Raw genomic sequence first — 17,126 nt, 5'->3', positions numbered from 1 at the left:
CTCTTTTCCAGCCCCAATATTCATTGCATAAGTGCCACTTCAGAAGAAAGATTGTGCATTAGTGGCAGGAAGGGTGCACTGGTGAAGGGGTATACTTTTTATGACTGAAACCCAACTATAAACATGTTTCTAATCATGGTATTATTAAAAAAATTAATTTTGTTTTATCACACTTTGCCATAATACATATATGTAAATATACATACATATACATATTCCCCTTTAAATTAATCTACCCATATCTATTTCTTCAATCCCTAAAACATCAGTTAAGTGAATATTTTCTAATCTCCATTTATAGTTTATTCTCTGTAAAGAATTAGAGTATGATATTAAACAACATAAATCTAATTGTAACAGCCTACAAGCTCTTTTTATGATGAACATGTTACCAACGTTCAGATTGTAAAGACTGTTACTTTCTTGGAGGCATAAAATGACACCTTTGTAGCCTCAGAGTATAATTACATGGCCTATCTATATATTTTAAAGCTTAGTAAGTCAGAAGCTTAAGTGATAGCCCAAAGGTAGGGTGTTTGCTTTGCATGCTGCCAACTTGAGATGGACCTGGGTTCAATCCCTGGCATCCCATATGGTCCTCTAAGCCTTCCAGGAGTGATTTCTGAGTACAGAGCCAGGAGTATCCCCTGAGTCCTGCTGGGTATGGCCAAAAACAAAAACTACAACCAAAAAAATGTTTAATAAGTCTGTAATCAATCAATAAATGAAGAAATGAATTCAAAGTTTATGACTTTGATTCTATTCTTTCCATTTCCACATTCATTCACGTTTTTTATTCCTTTCCCCTTATTTTCTATACAAAAATCACAATAACTTTCTTTTTAACCATATACAATTCAAGTATGTTCAACTTTAGAACTGTATTTACTGTGCATTTCATCTGGAAGAGTCTCAATCCAGAGTTTTGAATGGCTGGCTCCATATTAAGGGACTCAGCTCAACTATTACTTTCCTATTAAAATTTTCATTGGCTCCCATCTAAAGAATTTTCCCAGCTATGACCAGTCAACATTCTCTATGTATCTATTACATGCTTTCATTTTTTTTTATCACAGCAATATCACAACTTGAAATTATTTCTTGGTTTATCGTCTAAACTATTCCTCTTGGGGAAAAGGAAATTGGCATATTGTCCATTTGTTTAGCCTAATATCTACTAGTACTTTAAAATTGAATCAATCAAGGAGCTTTCTCCAGTAAGAAGGATAATTTGGGGACAGTAGTAATGAGTATTGGGGAAAAGGAAAGAGTAGAAAAAATGTTTTAGAGAAGAAAAGTGATTATATTATCAGACTTTAATTTCTGTATTGATGGTTTTGAGGTTTTTTCATGAAAGTTAAAGTTCTCTGAAATTTTTGATCTGGCAAATAAGGTTTTAGAACTATTCTTTCAGCAGCCTGGAGGCTGGATTGGGGGGATGAGGGTTTCAGCCAAAGTCTGAGAAATCAATTACTAGGTTAAAACTCTGTAGCCATAATCTTTCTGAGCTAACTTAATAAATATGTAGCAGGAAGCTGAACCTATGTTTTACTTAATATTCACTTTGTTAGATCTATTTCACACTTAGTTCCTTCATTTGTCAAATAAAAATAAGAACCCATTTTATGATTATGGGTTAAATGAAATAAAATGATGTGTGGAAGACACAGAGCAATAATTATAAAAATGAGTGCTTATGATTGCTTACATGTAGTTTATGGTTCATTTATATATGAGTATAAGAAAAAACTCTTAAGTCATTCAGTATACTAAATCAATGTTTTTTTATTACTTAATAAAAGAGAGTACCTATATGCTAAGTGCCCGATACCCAACAATGCTTTCAGTCTAGTCCCTTCTCAGTATTACCTTAAATTTTAGAACCTAAGTACCATTGTTAACTATAAAATACTTGGTCCAAGAGCCAAAGCTAATAGTAAAGTGAATCAGATGCTTGCCTTGCCAGCAACGACCTCTGTTTAATCTCCAGTACCCCATATCATACTCCAAGCACAGCCAGGAGTAATCCAGGAGTGCAAATCTAGGAGTAAATCCTGAGTATTACTGGGTGTGGTTCAAAATCCAAAATTACAATGAAATAAATATCTAGCCCAGCAATGATACATGTAATCAGTTTTCCAAAACATAACTTTTTAGACTTTGTAGATTTCCTAGTTTTAAGATATATCCACTAACAAAATACATACTTACTGAAACACCTCAAACAATTCCAACTACTCCACTTTAAAGTACACTTCACTTTACATAGCAATTATTGCAGCTGAGATTTTGAGTACTCTTTACTAGATTAACAGGAGAACAATTTTTTTAAAAAGGAAGCAATAGCTATCATTATATACCTACATGTGTAGAAAACAGAAGATCCAAGGGAAAATAGTTTTTCCAACTTTCTCCTTTGATTTGCAACAAAGTACTTGCAAATTTCCTTCTCAATAATACACTCACAAGAACAGCTCTGAAAAAGAACTTTTACATTTATTCCAGTTGCTGCCTCACAAATGCTATTTCTTTGCTTCAAAAGAATTAGCCTGTAGTGAATTCAAGGACAATAGTACCTCCAAAAGCCAACAAAAGAAATGCTTCCAGCACAAATTTGAAATGGTTTGAAGAAAAGTATTGAAAACCGACCAGTGTAGCAGCAATAGTCAGAAGTGGAGAGGCCCAGTTAAAGTTAATACTACCTTTGCTGACCCCTAAGCCCAGGGCCACAAACACATCAGAATGGCTGTGACTAGCAACCAAAGAATAGGCTCCTTTCAGAACCACAGATTTTACAGTGCAATTAGTCAAAAACATTTGATCAAAGATATATTTTTTCTAACATTTGAATGCCATTTTCACAACCATCTCCACTTTCCTCCAGTTATCTGTCAATTAGTTTTTGAAGTGGAAATCAGTTGTTATATATAGTGAAAATGTTCAACATCAAAACAAAGAAAATAAATATATATAAATAAATAAAAGAACCCCTCCTAAACAAAACACCACTTTTCCCACTCCACAAAAATAAAAATGGAATGAAAGGAATTATGTAGCAACACAGTGGATAGGGCATTTGCTTTGCCTTAAACTTGAGTTGAATCACCAGCACCTCTTATAGTCCTCTGAGCTTGCCAGACTGATCCCTGAGTGCAGAATCAGGAGTAAGCTCTGAACACCACTGGTGTGAGCCCCCAAAATAAAAAATAAATGGGAAAAAGTAGCTAGATAAAGTAGTATTACAAATTTTAAGTGAGCCTAAAAATAGAGATTTCCCTGCTGTTCTTATAAAACTTATCTGTTCCCAGATTATTATATTCAGTTCTAATAATTAAAGCAAAGCTTTCATCTTCTACAATATGACTGCAGACTTTTACAAAATGAGCTCATGAGCAAATAGGCATAGTGATTTAAATTTATCCTCCAATATCTGTAACCAATAATAACACCATTTTCTATAAGCAAATTATGATACAAAGGTATATATCTAGCTTATATGCAGAGTATAAATATAGAAGATCTGATTGCCAAAATCAAACCCCAGTGATTTATCCTCAAACTCGCTGTGTGTGTGGCTTTTCCTAATCATGATAAGCCAGTTCTGATTTTAGAGAAGGACAGGGTGTACCTTTTTGACTTCCATCAGAATATCTACTGTGCAGCATATATGGAGAGGTGAAGTGGTATTAGCAGGTCACCATATTAAAAAAGATACAGAAATTAATACTTTATTTTTTAAATAATTAAAGCAGGTGGTATGTAATGAGTACCATTTATAAGCAATCTACTTTAATTTCAAATATTTTTCATTTTTCAGAGTTTATCTTTGAAGTATTAACTCCAAATATACTAGATTCCCTTAGAGTATTGTGGCCAATTTAAGCACCTTGCAATAAAATATCCTCTATGTTCTTAATAATTTGATTAACTTATCAGCTAATATTTGGGATGGTTCCTAGATTTCTGCCTCTTATTTCCATTTTTCATTCCTCTAACCTACATACATCAAGGTCTAGACAGTAGGGCCTCAATAGTTATTTAAATAAGAAAATTTATACTATAAAAAATACCCCACAGTTTCCTGAGGAAAAAGGACAGAGAAATAAAACATGTCCACGTTTATACAGTCTAGAAAATTTTTCTAAATCAATGTATCCAGCCTGTGTCCAACTTTCTCTAATAACTTCCTTTTAACAAATATGTTTATAAAGATCTAAAGAGACTAAGTTATGGGCGCTTTCTTCATTTCCATATACAAACAGTGCCTTGCAGATGAAGTTTTCTTCAATGCTACCAGCTTTATAAAATTGTGTGTGTATGTGTGTTTTTTACATATGTGTGTGATGTAACCCAACTGAGGCAATCAAGCAAGACATCAGTGGTGGCATGGGATTCAGTTAATATATCAATTTACAAAGGTTGGAAAGAAGTCACATTACAGAAAATGTGTCTATGGAAACAAGCCTACAAAGAATAATGTTTTATTATTAATTAAAATAACTATATTTTATAATGAGCATTTGGGTAGCTTTGTCTAACTTTGGTAAATCTGTAACCCAAAAAAATCCCTAATTCATGCTCAGAAAACCAGCTGACTGCCATGCTAAAAATCTCATACTAACTACCCACTGGAGGCACTGATTTATTTACTCACTCATTCACTCACTCACTCACTCACTCACTTATTCATCTATTAATTAAATAAACTTTATTGACTACCAGCTGGAAAACACTCTAATAATCAAACCAAGAGTTATAGAATTCTTTATACTAGATATATGTTAAGCACTCACTTACCAGTAATCCCTTTGTGTTCGTGAACACAAAGAAGAGAGATCCAGTAAGAAATGGAACTGAGCATCCAATGTTGGCGATCAGATTATAGAGCAAGAGTGATGCTTAACACAGTCCATGTTATAAAGACCATTTAGACTAGGTCAGGAATGCAGAGCATATAATAGAAGGAGAGTCATGATCATGACAGATAAGTACACAAACTCTGGGATCTCTCGAAGACAAGTCACTTATTCTCAAAATTGTTTACTTAAATTCTTCATCACATTTCCATAATTTAGTTCCTCTCTTCTCATTTGAAAAAGCAAATCACATTGAAATATCTATTATTTTCTTACTACCTGGTATGTTTTTATCCTTGTTCTTTGAAACCTATGAACCAATTATGCCAGGCTCAGAACTAATTTAAAAGCCAATTCTGCTTTACAGATTTTTAAAAAGGGATAGAAAAGAAGATAAATAAAAACAAAAATAAGTGTCAAAAAGAAAACTTTTAGCCACTTTTTGTATCCTTTTCATAATGTCTGCTTTGATGCTGTTATTTAAGCACTATTCATTTTTGCCATTGATTTTTAAGCATAACCTTAATAAAGCCTTGGATATTAATAATATCCCATCCCTATATTTTATTTTTAAGTAGAAATACCATATGGGGTAATGAGAGTCTGTGCAAGAAAATTAAACATTATGCTTTTTAGTAAACTTAGTTGTAGCACCTCTAACATAAACTTTATGCCTTATAATTCTATATGTACAATATATATCTTATCAACCTCAATATATAAATAAACATGGCAAATCATTAATTTTGTATATTTATATATTAAATAATATATATTAATGTAACATACTTTAATATATTAATGTAATATTAATACTGATATAATATTATATAAGTTATTATGCTTAAAATGATATGAGTTGGTCTTCTGCCAAAGTGCTTCAAGTGGTAAGATATCCCTGCTTTTTTAGCCAAAGGTATTTATTTCCAATTTCTTCCATATTTTGCTGTGCCTAAACAAATGACAATTGCCACACACACATCTTTTTTTAAGTGTATTTCCCATCTCTAGAAGGAAAAAATGAGAACATACTAAACCTTAGGCTATTGCATTAATGACTTTATACGTGATACAATAATTTTCACTAATATAAATGCTAATAAACTCTCTCCCCTTCTTTTTTCATTTTTTTAATTCTCTATTCTCTTTCTATTTCTTAATAACTTTGCTTTCTGTCATCCTGAAACAAATGTATCATAATCAGTTATGTCAACAAGGTGATACATTTTCTTTAAATAAATAATTTAAAATATTAACAAATAAAATATAGAAATATTTTTAAATGATATTAGGTTTGTCATCAAATTAATTTTAACCACCTTATCATTTAAACACACTTGAAGAAAGTTTGAAAATAAAACTCCTATGGTTAAAATAAATTCCGAGATGTATCAGTACTTTAGGACTAACAGCCTTACTTTTAGAGTAATTCAGAGTAGAAATTATGGCACAGAATGAAGAGAAAATGGAAAGCAATTATTTCCTACTTAATTACCGTAATTATTCCAAGGGTTACAGGTCACATTTTAGGATAATATGGACTTAGAATTTCTTAACAGTGTGTGTCTGTACTTAGTGACCTAAGAAGGACACTGGAAATGTTGTGATTCAACCTGGCAAGTCCTCTTTGTGGAGACAAGATGGGCTGTAGCAGTCTAGGGAAAACATGACAGTTTAACAATGACTAGCATGCTAGGAGGGGAAGCAATTCATTATCCCTTGTATTTTCTTTATGATATTGTACATGAGACTGTACAGAGTCAGCCACATGCCTATTCATGAATAAGGCAGCAAAATAAAAATTAATTTGCTTCTCTCACAGAAATTTCACCTAACCACAGGCTAAGCTTATCTTTGAAAAGTTCATCCTCAAACACTGACAGAAAATTCTGCAGCTCTGCTTCTTATATAGAGTATTGTTTGCTAAAAAATGGAAAGCTAATTCTATTAAGTATTTTTGTGACTGTGATTATGTTCTTCAGAATATTAGTTCTGCCACATGTCTCAGAAGTAGTTTTCTAGTTCACACTCTTGACATATTAGAATCTCTGTGTACTAGTTTTTCTTAGCCACTGTCGCCCTTTGCCCAGGCTTCACTGGACAGCAGTTACATCTGTAACTCAGCAGGTAGAGAAGTGATGTAAAAGTAAAATGGTGAGAAATGTATACTTTCTTTTTCATAAAGTCCTGGATATGGACTCCTATCCAAGTCTGAAGAAAGTCTATTTTTCAATCTGTTCTATTTTGTCAAATTTAAAAAACACAAGGCAAGATTAAATTTGTCCTTGTAATTCACAACTCCTTTTCACAGCATTGACAAACTCTAAGATGTGCTAGAAAATCACCATGTTCTTAAGTACTGAGATTTGATCTGAAGGCAGCACAGGTAGGAGAAAATTCCCACAGAGGCCTTACTTAACTCTCCCCACTAAGAGCATCCTTGTTGGGAGATGGTTCTATAGGGTCGATGACACTTTCACGTGCTACACACAAGAATTTCCTTCTCCCTAGCATGGAGTCATCCTGCAGCACTGACTAGTATTCCAAGGAGGATAAAAAGGAAGTGTGAGATCAATATTAAATAGGACCAGTTACAGAGGGCAAGGTAAATTTGTGATGAAGGTGAAAAGAAGAGAAATTTGAAAAGAATATTGAAAGGAATATATGAGCTAGAAATGTTCATCAGGAGAAAAAAAGAAGACTGCATAATAAGTGATCTTGATGTGAACACCACAGAATTTATTGGGCATGAGTGGCTTTGATTTATAAAAGAGATTTGATCTGATCAAAAAAATTCTGGAAATCCAAGCATCTATTACATTTGACACTATGTACACTTTGGCTAAGTAATTGTGAAGGTGTGTTTATGATTTCTAGAAAAGTTAGATGTGCCCTAAAACTCTACCCACTAGAAACCAGTAACAGTACCCATCCTGAGTCATTAGATCCACAAATCCCTTTAAATATATCTTTAATTACAAATCTCTTTAAGTAAATCTCTTAAGTACATAATCACAGTCACAAAAATACTTAATAGAACTAGCTTTCCATTTTTTAGCAAATTTGGAGCCCAAATTACCACTGGCTGAAAATTGGTCAAGATCAGTCATTTTTAATCTTGATGCTAAATATAATGAATTGTCAAACTACAAGTACACAAGATTGACATTTAATTGACCTATAATAATAAAGATAAGTCATTGGCATATTTTTAAGTTCATGCGATTTTGTTAATAAGCATAATAATCAGTTGGGAAGCATTTCATGGTGCTCATTATGTTTTCAGCATTATTTGAGAATACAAAGAAAAATAAGTCATCGTATTTAGACTAAAGAGTTTAGAGCCTAGTAAGAGGTTAGCACATAATAGATAGTATTCTTATATGTTGTATTCAATTTCCTAAAAGTTAAATATATGGGACACTGTTAGTAAAGAAGAAGAGTCTACTACCTAATGACACAATGCTAGAAATATTTACATTTCCACTAGAGTGATTATAATTAAAAGGCAGTAACATTAAGCAAATAAAATGACTAGAATTTATAATTTTCACACTCATGATTGCATACATAAAACACTTGTGCATCAACACTTTCCCCATATCACAGAAGAACATGTATATACATAAAAACCATATAATCTTCTCTCAGTTCCTCATTATTTTAAGACATTCTAATAACTTTTGTTTTTTGGGGGGACACATCCAGTGTTATGCTGAGAATTTATTCCTGGTTCAGTATCCAGGAGTCACTCCCTGAGATGTTTGTAGACTATTCAGTGGCAGGAATGAAGGCTGGAGATCCTGCTCCATGAAATTCAACATGAAATTCAATCCTATGGGCCATCTTCATGGCCCCTATTGACTTCTTAATATCAGGAGTCTGTGATCTCTACCAAGGAGTATTTCATGGCTACGGGATCTTGGCCTTTCTAGAGCATGCCAAAAGTACCACAAAGTTACCATTCTCGAAGCAGCTATCAATGATGACAGACAAGAATTGTCCATCCAAAGTTGGGAGTAGTAAGCCCTAACTCCCAACTGATGATGTTTCCCCCAGATATCTCAGTGAGAAATAAATCAACTGTTATTTTCTGATGAAGTCCAGTATTTTCTCATTTCATTCTCATTTCATTGTGAACTTTCAAATCAACCACTTGATCAAACCTAGCCTTAGAGTTGTTCTGGGACAATACAAATAAAAACTCATAAAAACTCAATTAAAGGAGAGAAATGTACATCAATAAGAACATGACTAAATTGTGGCATATTATACAATAATGTATTATTAAATAATAAAAATGAACCAAATATAGTTAAATGAATTTCATGAAACTTCTTTTTGGTAATATATTTAGATACAACATAATACATACTTTATATCAGTATAAATCTTAGTAACCTTCAAAACTGACTCATGGCACCAGGTATGACAGTGGTTGCATTTGGGGAAAAGAACTGTGGACTGACAGGCTTAGTGATAAAAGGGCTGTTATTATTCCTTTTCAGTTTGTTTGTTTTCTTGTTTTGGGGTCATATCCAGTGATGCTCAGGAGTTACTCATTGTTATGTACTCAGGAATCACTCCTTCGTAGGGGACCATATAGGACACTGGGATTGAACCCAAGTTGGAGACATGCAAGGCAAGTGCCTTATCAACTGCATTAACTCTCTGAGCCTGGAATACTTCATTTCTTAGTAAGCATAATATTACATGAGTGTATTCACTTTGAGATAATTCATTTCTTCTGTAAATATACGCTAATGAATGTTTTAAAAAGTCTAAACTTTTAAATAAATGGTGAACACAAATCCAAGTCTAAGCCTAGCTTTGCTGGATATAGTCTTCCCTTCCCCAATCTATATGTTCATCACAGGGAATTTGTAAAAGCATTAAGTTATGAAACAACAAAGAGACAGCATTTAACATTATAACTTCTAGTTCCATAAATATTGCAGCAAATTGCATGATGCATCATTGTTTTCAGCTATCTAGTATTTCATTATGTATTTGTACCACATCTTCATGATCCATTCATCTGGTTTTGGACATTGACATAATCATTTCCATGGCGCACCTTCGGTATTTATCTGTCATTAAGTGACACTGAGCACCTAGAAAATTTGCTTTTGGAACAATAAAAATAACTTTAAAAAACTGTTTCAGTAGTCTTGTTGCTCCTTGGGAGGTAAATTACAGGCACCATAGGATTCATTTGTATTATGTCCTATATTCCATGAAAAATGTATTTATTAAAATCTGTTGTTCTAAAGAATTTTAATTTCTTTACCTTTTGACCTTAAAAAGCTCACTCAAAGAAGATGCCATTTTCTGTCTCCCTTTCTATGTCTTTATCACAGTTCATCAAATTAGCTCATAGAACCCATGGTGAGGGCTTAGTTGTAAAGTTGGAGCCATCTTGCTGCTCGCAGCTTTTCCAATCTTCATTAGTATTTATGAATGTGAACCCAGTAGTGGCAATAATATTCCCATTACTGAAAGCCTGTTTAGAGACACATTATTGTCTTACCTTAATTGAACTTCTGTCTGAAAGGAAAAAATAAAAAACCAATTTAATTTTCTCTTACCATTGACCTATGATATTTTTAAGAACTAGGTTTGCCTCATCTCTACCAAATGGTCCCTAGGAGGGCTGGCACTTTCATACTAAACTTCTCAAATAAATCCATTTGAAACTGAGGTCAGAACTAATTGGATAATGAGCCCAGCGAAATGACATTATCTTGGTTTGAGAGCAGGTCAGGATTCTAAAAAAATGAGAATCCAATTTTGAGGTACTGGAGTTATGAAAAGCTTGAAAATTAGAATGATGAGAAGGCTGTGAGGCTTTTGGGGAAAATAATCTACCATATTTTCAAAATTTTCCCCTCCTTTACTCTGGGTTCTTTCACCATATTACAACAACAAAGAGTGAAGTGATTTATTTTTCCATCTCAAATGATGCTTGCTCCCTTGGTGAAACTTGACTTAAGAAATAAGAAACTCCCCAGAGCTTCTTCACAGTAAAGAACTATACAGCTGCTCTCCAGGGAGCCATGGCTTTGGTTCATTGGTCTTGAACCATCTCCCAGGTGAATCACTTGCCTTAGAGACAACACTAAAGGCATCAGTAAGGCAACAAGACCAACAATACCCCATGGTTTAAGGCTGCCTCGTCACTTAAAATATCTCCAGTGGCAAAGAGTTTGGTTCTCTAAATTGTCTCCTTATGATCCAGGCCAATGTTGTGTTTGGAATAACCTTTGAGAAACAGGATTATTTCTCACAAATATTTGGCATACATTTAGCTTTTTCTTTTTAGTTATCCTCTCATTCTTTTTCATTCAAGCATAAACAGAAACACTCTTTATCTCATGCATAGGATGCTCTTCTGACAGTGGGGTTTGGTTAGAATTTGCTATATTACATTTCTTTGAAGTATTCTAATGTGTTTTATATTTTCAAATGACTTAGAAATGAGATCATACTTTGATAAATATTTAACAAATTTAGTGAAGGCAAACATATTTCAAAATTCCATCAAAAGTATTGTCTACCACCCACTTATGAAGCTTATTATTTACAGTAATATTCTCATAATTTACTTTGCAGGCTTTTCTTCCTGACCTTACTCAATTATTCTTTTTATACACTATGATTGTATTCTTATGAAAATAATACATATGCATGTTTTACATGAATATGACAAATTTATAAGAGATAATCAGTCAATTGCTTTCCCACACCAGGCTTTCACTTGGCATTTTGTGTGTGTGTGGTTTTTGGGTCACACCCGGCAGTGCTCAGGAGTTATTCCTGGCTCCAGGCTCAGAAATTGCTCCTGGCAGGCACAGGGGACCATATGGGATGCCGGGATCTGAACTGATGACCTCCTGCATGAAAGGCAAATGCCTTACCTCCATGCTATCTCTCCAGCCCCTCACTTGGCATTTTTAATAGTGGCCTTCCTTATTTCTGATTTATCTAAAATTACAGAATAATTCTCAAATTTTCCAATTTTATGTTCTTTCCATCTTTGCATTTTTCAAAATTTTCGGGGTTTTTTAATTTGTCTTTCAATTATTTTATTGATTTTCTATTTCTGCTTTGTATTTTCAAATTTTCATTGTTTTGTACATTTTTCTTTCTAAGTATGTTCTGCACTTTTCTGAGAGACAAAGGACTTTGTTGTCTTAAAGAATTTTTTTTCTTCCCTGAAATCTCTCCGTTTTTTCTAATTGTTTCAGTCTTCCTCTATTTCTTTTATTAGAAATTTATTCAAATATCTGATTACACTTAATTTCTAATTTGTTTTTGTTATTAAAATTTTGAATAGGTAATGTATTAACATGCTTTTAAAATGCAGTGATCATAAAAGTATCTGATAGTTTCCCTCTACGGCTCCTCTGCAGCTGTTCATTTCCTATCTTTTATCCAGAGTTAACATCTGCTGTTTGGTTTCTTTACGAAGTTTTCTCATGGACATAAATATTGATTCAATTATTTCTCTTTTACATAAAAAGATAATACATTCAGTCATTGTAAATGGGCTCCATCAAACGGCACTTCTGTGCACGTATCAATGCAACTTCTACAAATTTTTTACATACATGGCAGTGTTCAGGGGCTACTACTAGCTCTAACCTTAGGGGTCACTCAGAGGGCCACATGATTCTGAGAATCAAACTCAGGTTGACTGCATGCAAGACAATTTCCTTAATCCCTATATAATCTCTCCAACCCAAATTTTTAGATATTTTCTACCTCTCTGTGTGAGAGAAAGAATCCCCATTTCTTTACACAGCTGTATGCTATGCCATCTTTTTCTTTATTAGTTTGACAATAAAGTCAAGCATTGTTTTCTAAAATCAAACATTCAAAAACAAAGAACACTAGTAAAATATCATCTCACTGATATTAAAGTGTATAGGATACACTACACAAATTAGAGTTGCCAAGTTGTATGCATGTGAAACCCTAAAAACATCTTGCCAAATTGCCCTCCTTTGGAAGTACACAATTTACACATTCACTATCAGTATGAAGAAATTTATTGCATTGGTAAAATTGTATCCAAAATATGTTTATTTTGTTCATTCATTTTCTATTGCTTGGTAACAAATTGCCACTAATTTTATCACTTGAATCAACTTAAATTTTGTATATTAGAGTTCTGGATATTTGATTAAAAATGGATCCAAAGTCGGGACAGAGAGATAGTAACATGGGTAGGGAATTTGCCTTGGATGTGGCCAATTTAGGTTCAATCCATGGCATCCCATATGGTACCTTGAACATCAGCAGGAGTAATTCCTGGTATAGAGCTAGGAGAAATCCAAGTACCACCAGGTGTGGCCCAAAACACACACACACACACACACACACACACACACCCCACATACACACAATTTAAAAATGGATTCAAAAGAGTGTCAGCAAGAGAAACTGAGCTTCCATATTACCCACCAATATAGCCCAGGAAATATACACCCTAATGGTCCAAAAGTGCAATGCAGAAAAGGTATATATACTCTATGTTCATTATAGCATTACTCTGAGTAGCCAGAATTTGGAAACAAGCCAGGTGCCCAAGAACAATAAGTGTAAGAAACTTTGGCATATCTACACAATGGAATACTCTGCAGCTATTAGGAAAAAATAAAGTCATGAAAATTGCTTATACATGGAAAGGGATGGAAAGTATAAGTTAGAGTAAAATGATTCAGAGGAAAATAATGATTGCACTCATTTGTGGGATATAAAAAACAAATAGTATGAGCATAATACCCACAGACAATAGAATCGGGGGTGCCGTTAGGACAGAGAAGGGACTACTATGAAAATAATAGTAGAAAATAATGACTGGCAAGAATTGAGTTCTGAAAGGAAGTCAAGTGAAGTATTTCAGTTTTTGTCATGATATGTATTTAAGCAACAATATTGCAAACCATGATGCCTAGAAGGATAAAAGGAATAGAGACAGAGACAGAGAGGCTGAGACAGAAAGAAAAATTAGTGGTGTAAAATGAATAGTGGTTAGGGTTGGAGCATTGTTTGACTAAACTTCAATCATCAACTGCTTAACTCTGTATCTCATGATGACTCAATAATAAAAAGAACAATTTTATAAAGAAGATTTCCTTCTGAAAGCATGTAGCAAGTATCTAATTTTTTTCTCCTTAAATTAGCTAGAAGGCACCCATTATTCTGTATAAAACTATTTGTTTTATATTTTAACCAATTTTTGAGTATACATTCATTTGCTTAAGAACTATTTTGCCCTTCTTAGTGAAATTCTTGTTTAGTGCAATACTTTGATAATTTAGCTATTAGGTTGTTAAAATTTTATTATATATTAGAAGTTAATCTATTATTGATAGTCATAATTGTGTTACTTTATAAACACTCTTCTATATTTTCCAGAACTTGTTTTAATTTCATATAATTATGCCTAACATTTTATATTATAATTCTCTATTTTCAGCACTATTTAAAAAAATCAGCCCAACTTTTCCAATCAAAATAATATATCATTTTAAAAATTGTTATTAACGATATAAATTTATGTTTACATATGCAACTAAAATCTTTCTAATTTGTGAATAAATTAACATTTATATATAATTTTATTCAGTTGACTTAAACTGAAAGAAATCGCCTGCCATTTTTTTGTTTTGTTAAATGCACGACATAAAGTAATTGACTGCCACCTGTGACCTAAAGTTTTCTTTTGTTTGTTTCTTTCTCTTTCACTTTACTTGTCACAGCTCCATTCAACCCAAATGAAGGTGCAGATAGCATTGTCAAATTTGATGCTTTTGGAGATGGAATGGGACGATACAACGTGTTCAATTTTCAGTACATGGGTGGCAAGTATTCCTACCTGAAAGTCGGTCACTGGGCAGAAACCTTATCACTAGATGTTGACTCCATCCACTGGTCTCGGAACTCAATTCCCACCTCCCAGTGCAGTGACCCCTGTGCCCCCAATGAAATGAAGAATATGCAGCCAGGGGACGTCTGCTGCTGGATCTGCATCCCCTGTGAACCTTACGAATACCTGGCTGATGAGTTTACTTGTATGGACTGTGGCCTTGGACAATGGCCCACTGCTGATTTATCCAGCTGCTTCGACCTTCCCGAGGACTACATCAAATGGGAAGATGCATGGGCTATTGGCCCAGTCACAATTGCCTGTCTGGGTTTTATGTGTACATGTGTGGTTGTGATTGTTTTTATCAAGAATAACAACACACCTTTGGTCAAAGCGTCAGGCCGGGAGCTCTGCTACATCTTATTATTTGGGGTTAGCCTGTCCTATTGTTTGACATTCTTCTTTATTGCCAAGCCATCACCAGTCATCTGCGCATTGCGCCGACTTGGGCTGGGTACCTCCTTTGCTATCTGTTACTCAGCCCTGCTCACCAAGACAAACTGCATCGCCCGCATCTTTGATGGGGTAAAGAACGGCGCTCAGAGGCCAAAGTTTATCAGCCCGAGTTCTCAGGTTTTCATCTGCCTGGGTCTGATACTAGTGCAAATTGTGGTGGTGTCTGTGTGGCTCATCCTGGAGGCTCCAGGTACCAGGCGGTACACCCTCCCAGAGAAGCGGGAAACAGTGATCTTAAAATGCAATGTGCGAGATTCCAGCATGTTGATCTCCCTTACGTATGATGTGGTCCTGGTGATTTTATGCACTGTGTATGCCTTCAAAACGCGGAAATGCCCAGAAAATTTTAACGAGGCCAAGTTCATTGGTTTTACCATGTATACCACGTGCATCATTTGGTTGGCCTTCCTGCCTATATTTTATGTGACATCAAGTGACTACAGAGTAAGTCTTTGAATGGTTTCTTCTTTTCTTTATCTTTACAGTGTTTTGTTACATAAGATATAAAATAGATTCCATTTGTTTCTACTGACTAGTTAGGTATATTCTTATTTATTCTATAGTGAACGTCCATATTTTATACAGGGAGAAATTTATTCAATGAAATTTAAAAGCATTTAATTCTTTGCACAAAGTGAAAATCTTGAACTAGGTACAGAGAGGAATATAAATGTGACTGACATGATGATTCAAATTATTTGTAATTTACTGGGAGAAAAATTTATTGTTCTACACATCTCTATGTATGAACATACGGCTTTTAATTAAATTTCAAAGGTGATTTGCAGGAAAATGAGACTTAAATCACTAAATGAGAAGACTTTAAATACAAACAGACTTGGCTTCCACAGATCAATCTGTATATTAAAATAGATTTGCAACATTAAAAACAGGATAAGGATTCATTTAAAGACTTAAATCTCTGCCTCAAATGAGTAATATTTCAAAAAATGAGTAAGATACAATATTAACTTGTTATACTTTTTCAACTTTAATTCCACAACTAAAATATACTTATAAATACACATATATATATATGTAAATATAACCCTGAACCAGCTATATACTAGTTAAATCATTATCAGATTCTGAGGCTTCAATATAATTATAATCTCTTCTGAAGAGACAGTTCATCAGTCCCTTAAAATGTCTCAGAATTTGAAGCCATATGTCAGTGCTTTTGCATTTATAATTCTGATTTTAGTATTCCCCATAAGTAACTATGGGATATTTCCCTTGAGGAATTAGTTTTCATTATATATAATTTATTTATAGGGAGCTTCTTAAGTATTTTTCTGGTTTTGAGGAGTCATTACTGGTGATACTCAGCCTGACTTAGCAATTCAGTAGTGGACTCAGGAATGGAATGCTGTTCAGGCTTCACAGTACAGGGTACAACCAGGGTCACCCAGTAGTATTCAGGAGCTTTAATTCTACAGCCAGCAGTTTCAGGAAGCCACATGGTTCTGGGGATCAGGTCTAGGTCAGGTGTGTGCTAGGCATGTGATCTAACCTTTGCAATATCTCCTAGCCTCTACTTATGTTTTTAAGTCCTCTGAGCTGAAAGTTTTCTGAGGCCTAGTGGTTCCTTTTTTTACAGCATGTCACAAAATGAAGTACAAAAATTCTCTTTCCTCTGTTTACCTGTAATTTCTAATTGCTAAAATATAGCAAATTGTAGTTTTAAAAGTATAGCTATTTAAAGCATGAAATAAAAAGTCAAGAAATTCTCACTAATGTAGACTATTAAATCATTCATATTCATGTGATTGAAACCTAGGGACTAGGTTAAAGTTTGAGCAAGAAAAGCAAAAAAATGAAACAAATTTTATGTTGGAATAATGGTCAGGTTTCCAATGGCTATAAAAAATGTGTGAATC

At 33.9% G+C, this 17,126-nt stretch overlaps 1 protein-coding gene across 1 annotated transcript in view; it reads left to right on the top strand.

The window, feature by feature from the left end:
- Window positions 1–17,126, top strand: part of GRM3 (glutamate metabotropic receptor 3) — a 250,391-nt gene that overhangs the window by 209,181 nt on the left and 24,084 nt on the right. Inside the window, exon 4 of the mRNA XM_049771054.1 lies at window positions 14,624–15,690. Coding sequence (XP_049627011.1) covers window positions 14,624–15,690 — 1,067 coding nt within the window. The remainder of the gene's footprint in view (window positions 1–14,623; window positions 15,691–17,126) is intronic.

This window comes from Suncus etruscus, chromosome 1, assembly GCF_024139225.1.
Source record: "Suncus etruscus isolate mSunEtr1 chromosome 1, mSunEtr1.pri.cur, whole genome shotgun sequence".
Taxonomy (NCBI): Eukaryota; Metazoa; Chordata; class Mammalia; order Eulipotyphla; family Soricidae; genus Suncus; species Suncus etruscus.
This window is presented reverse-complemented; position numbering and strand designations above follow the sequence as displayed.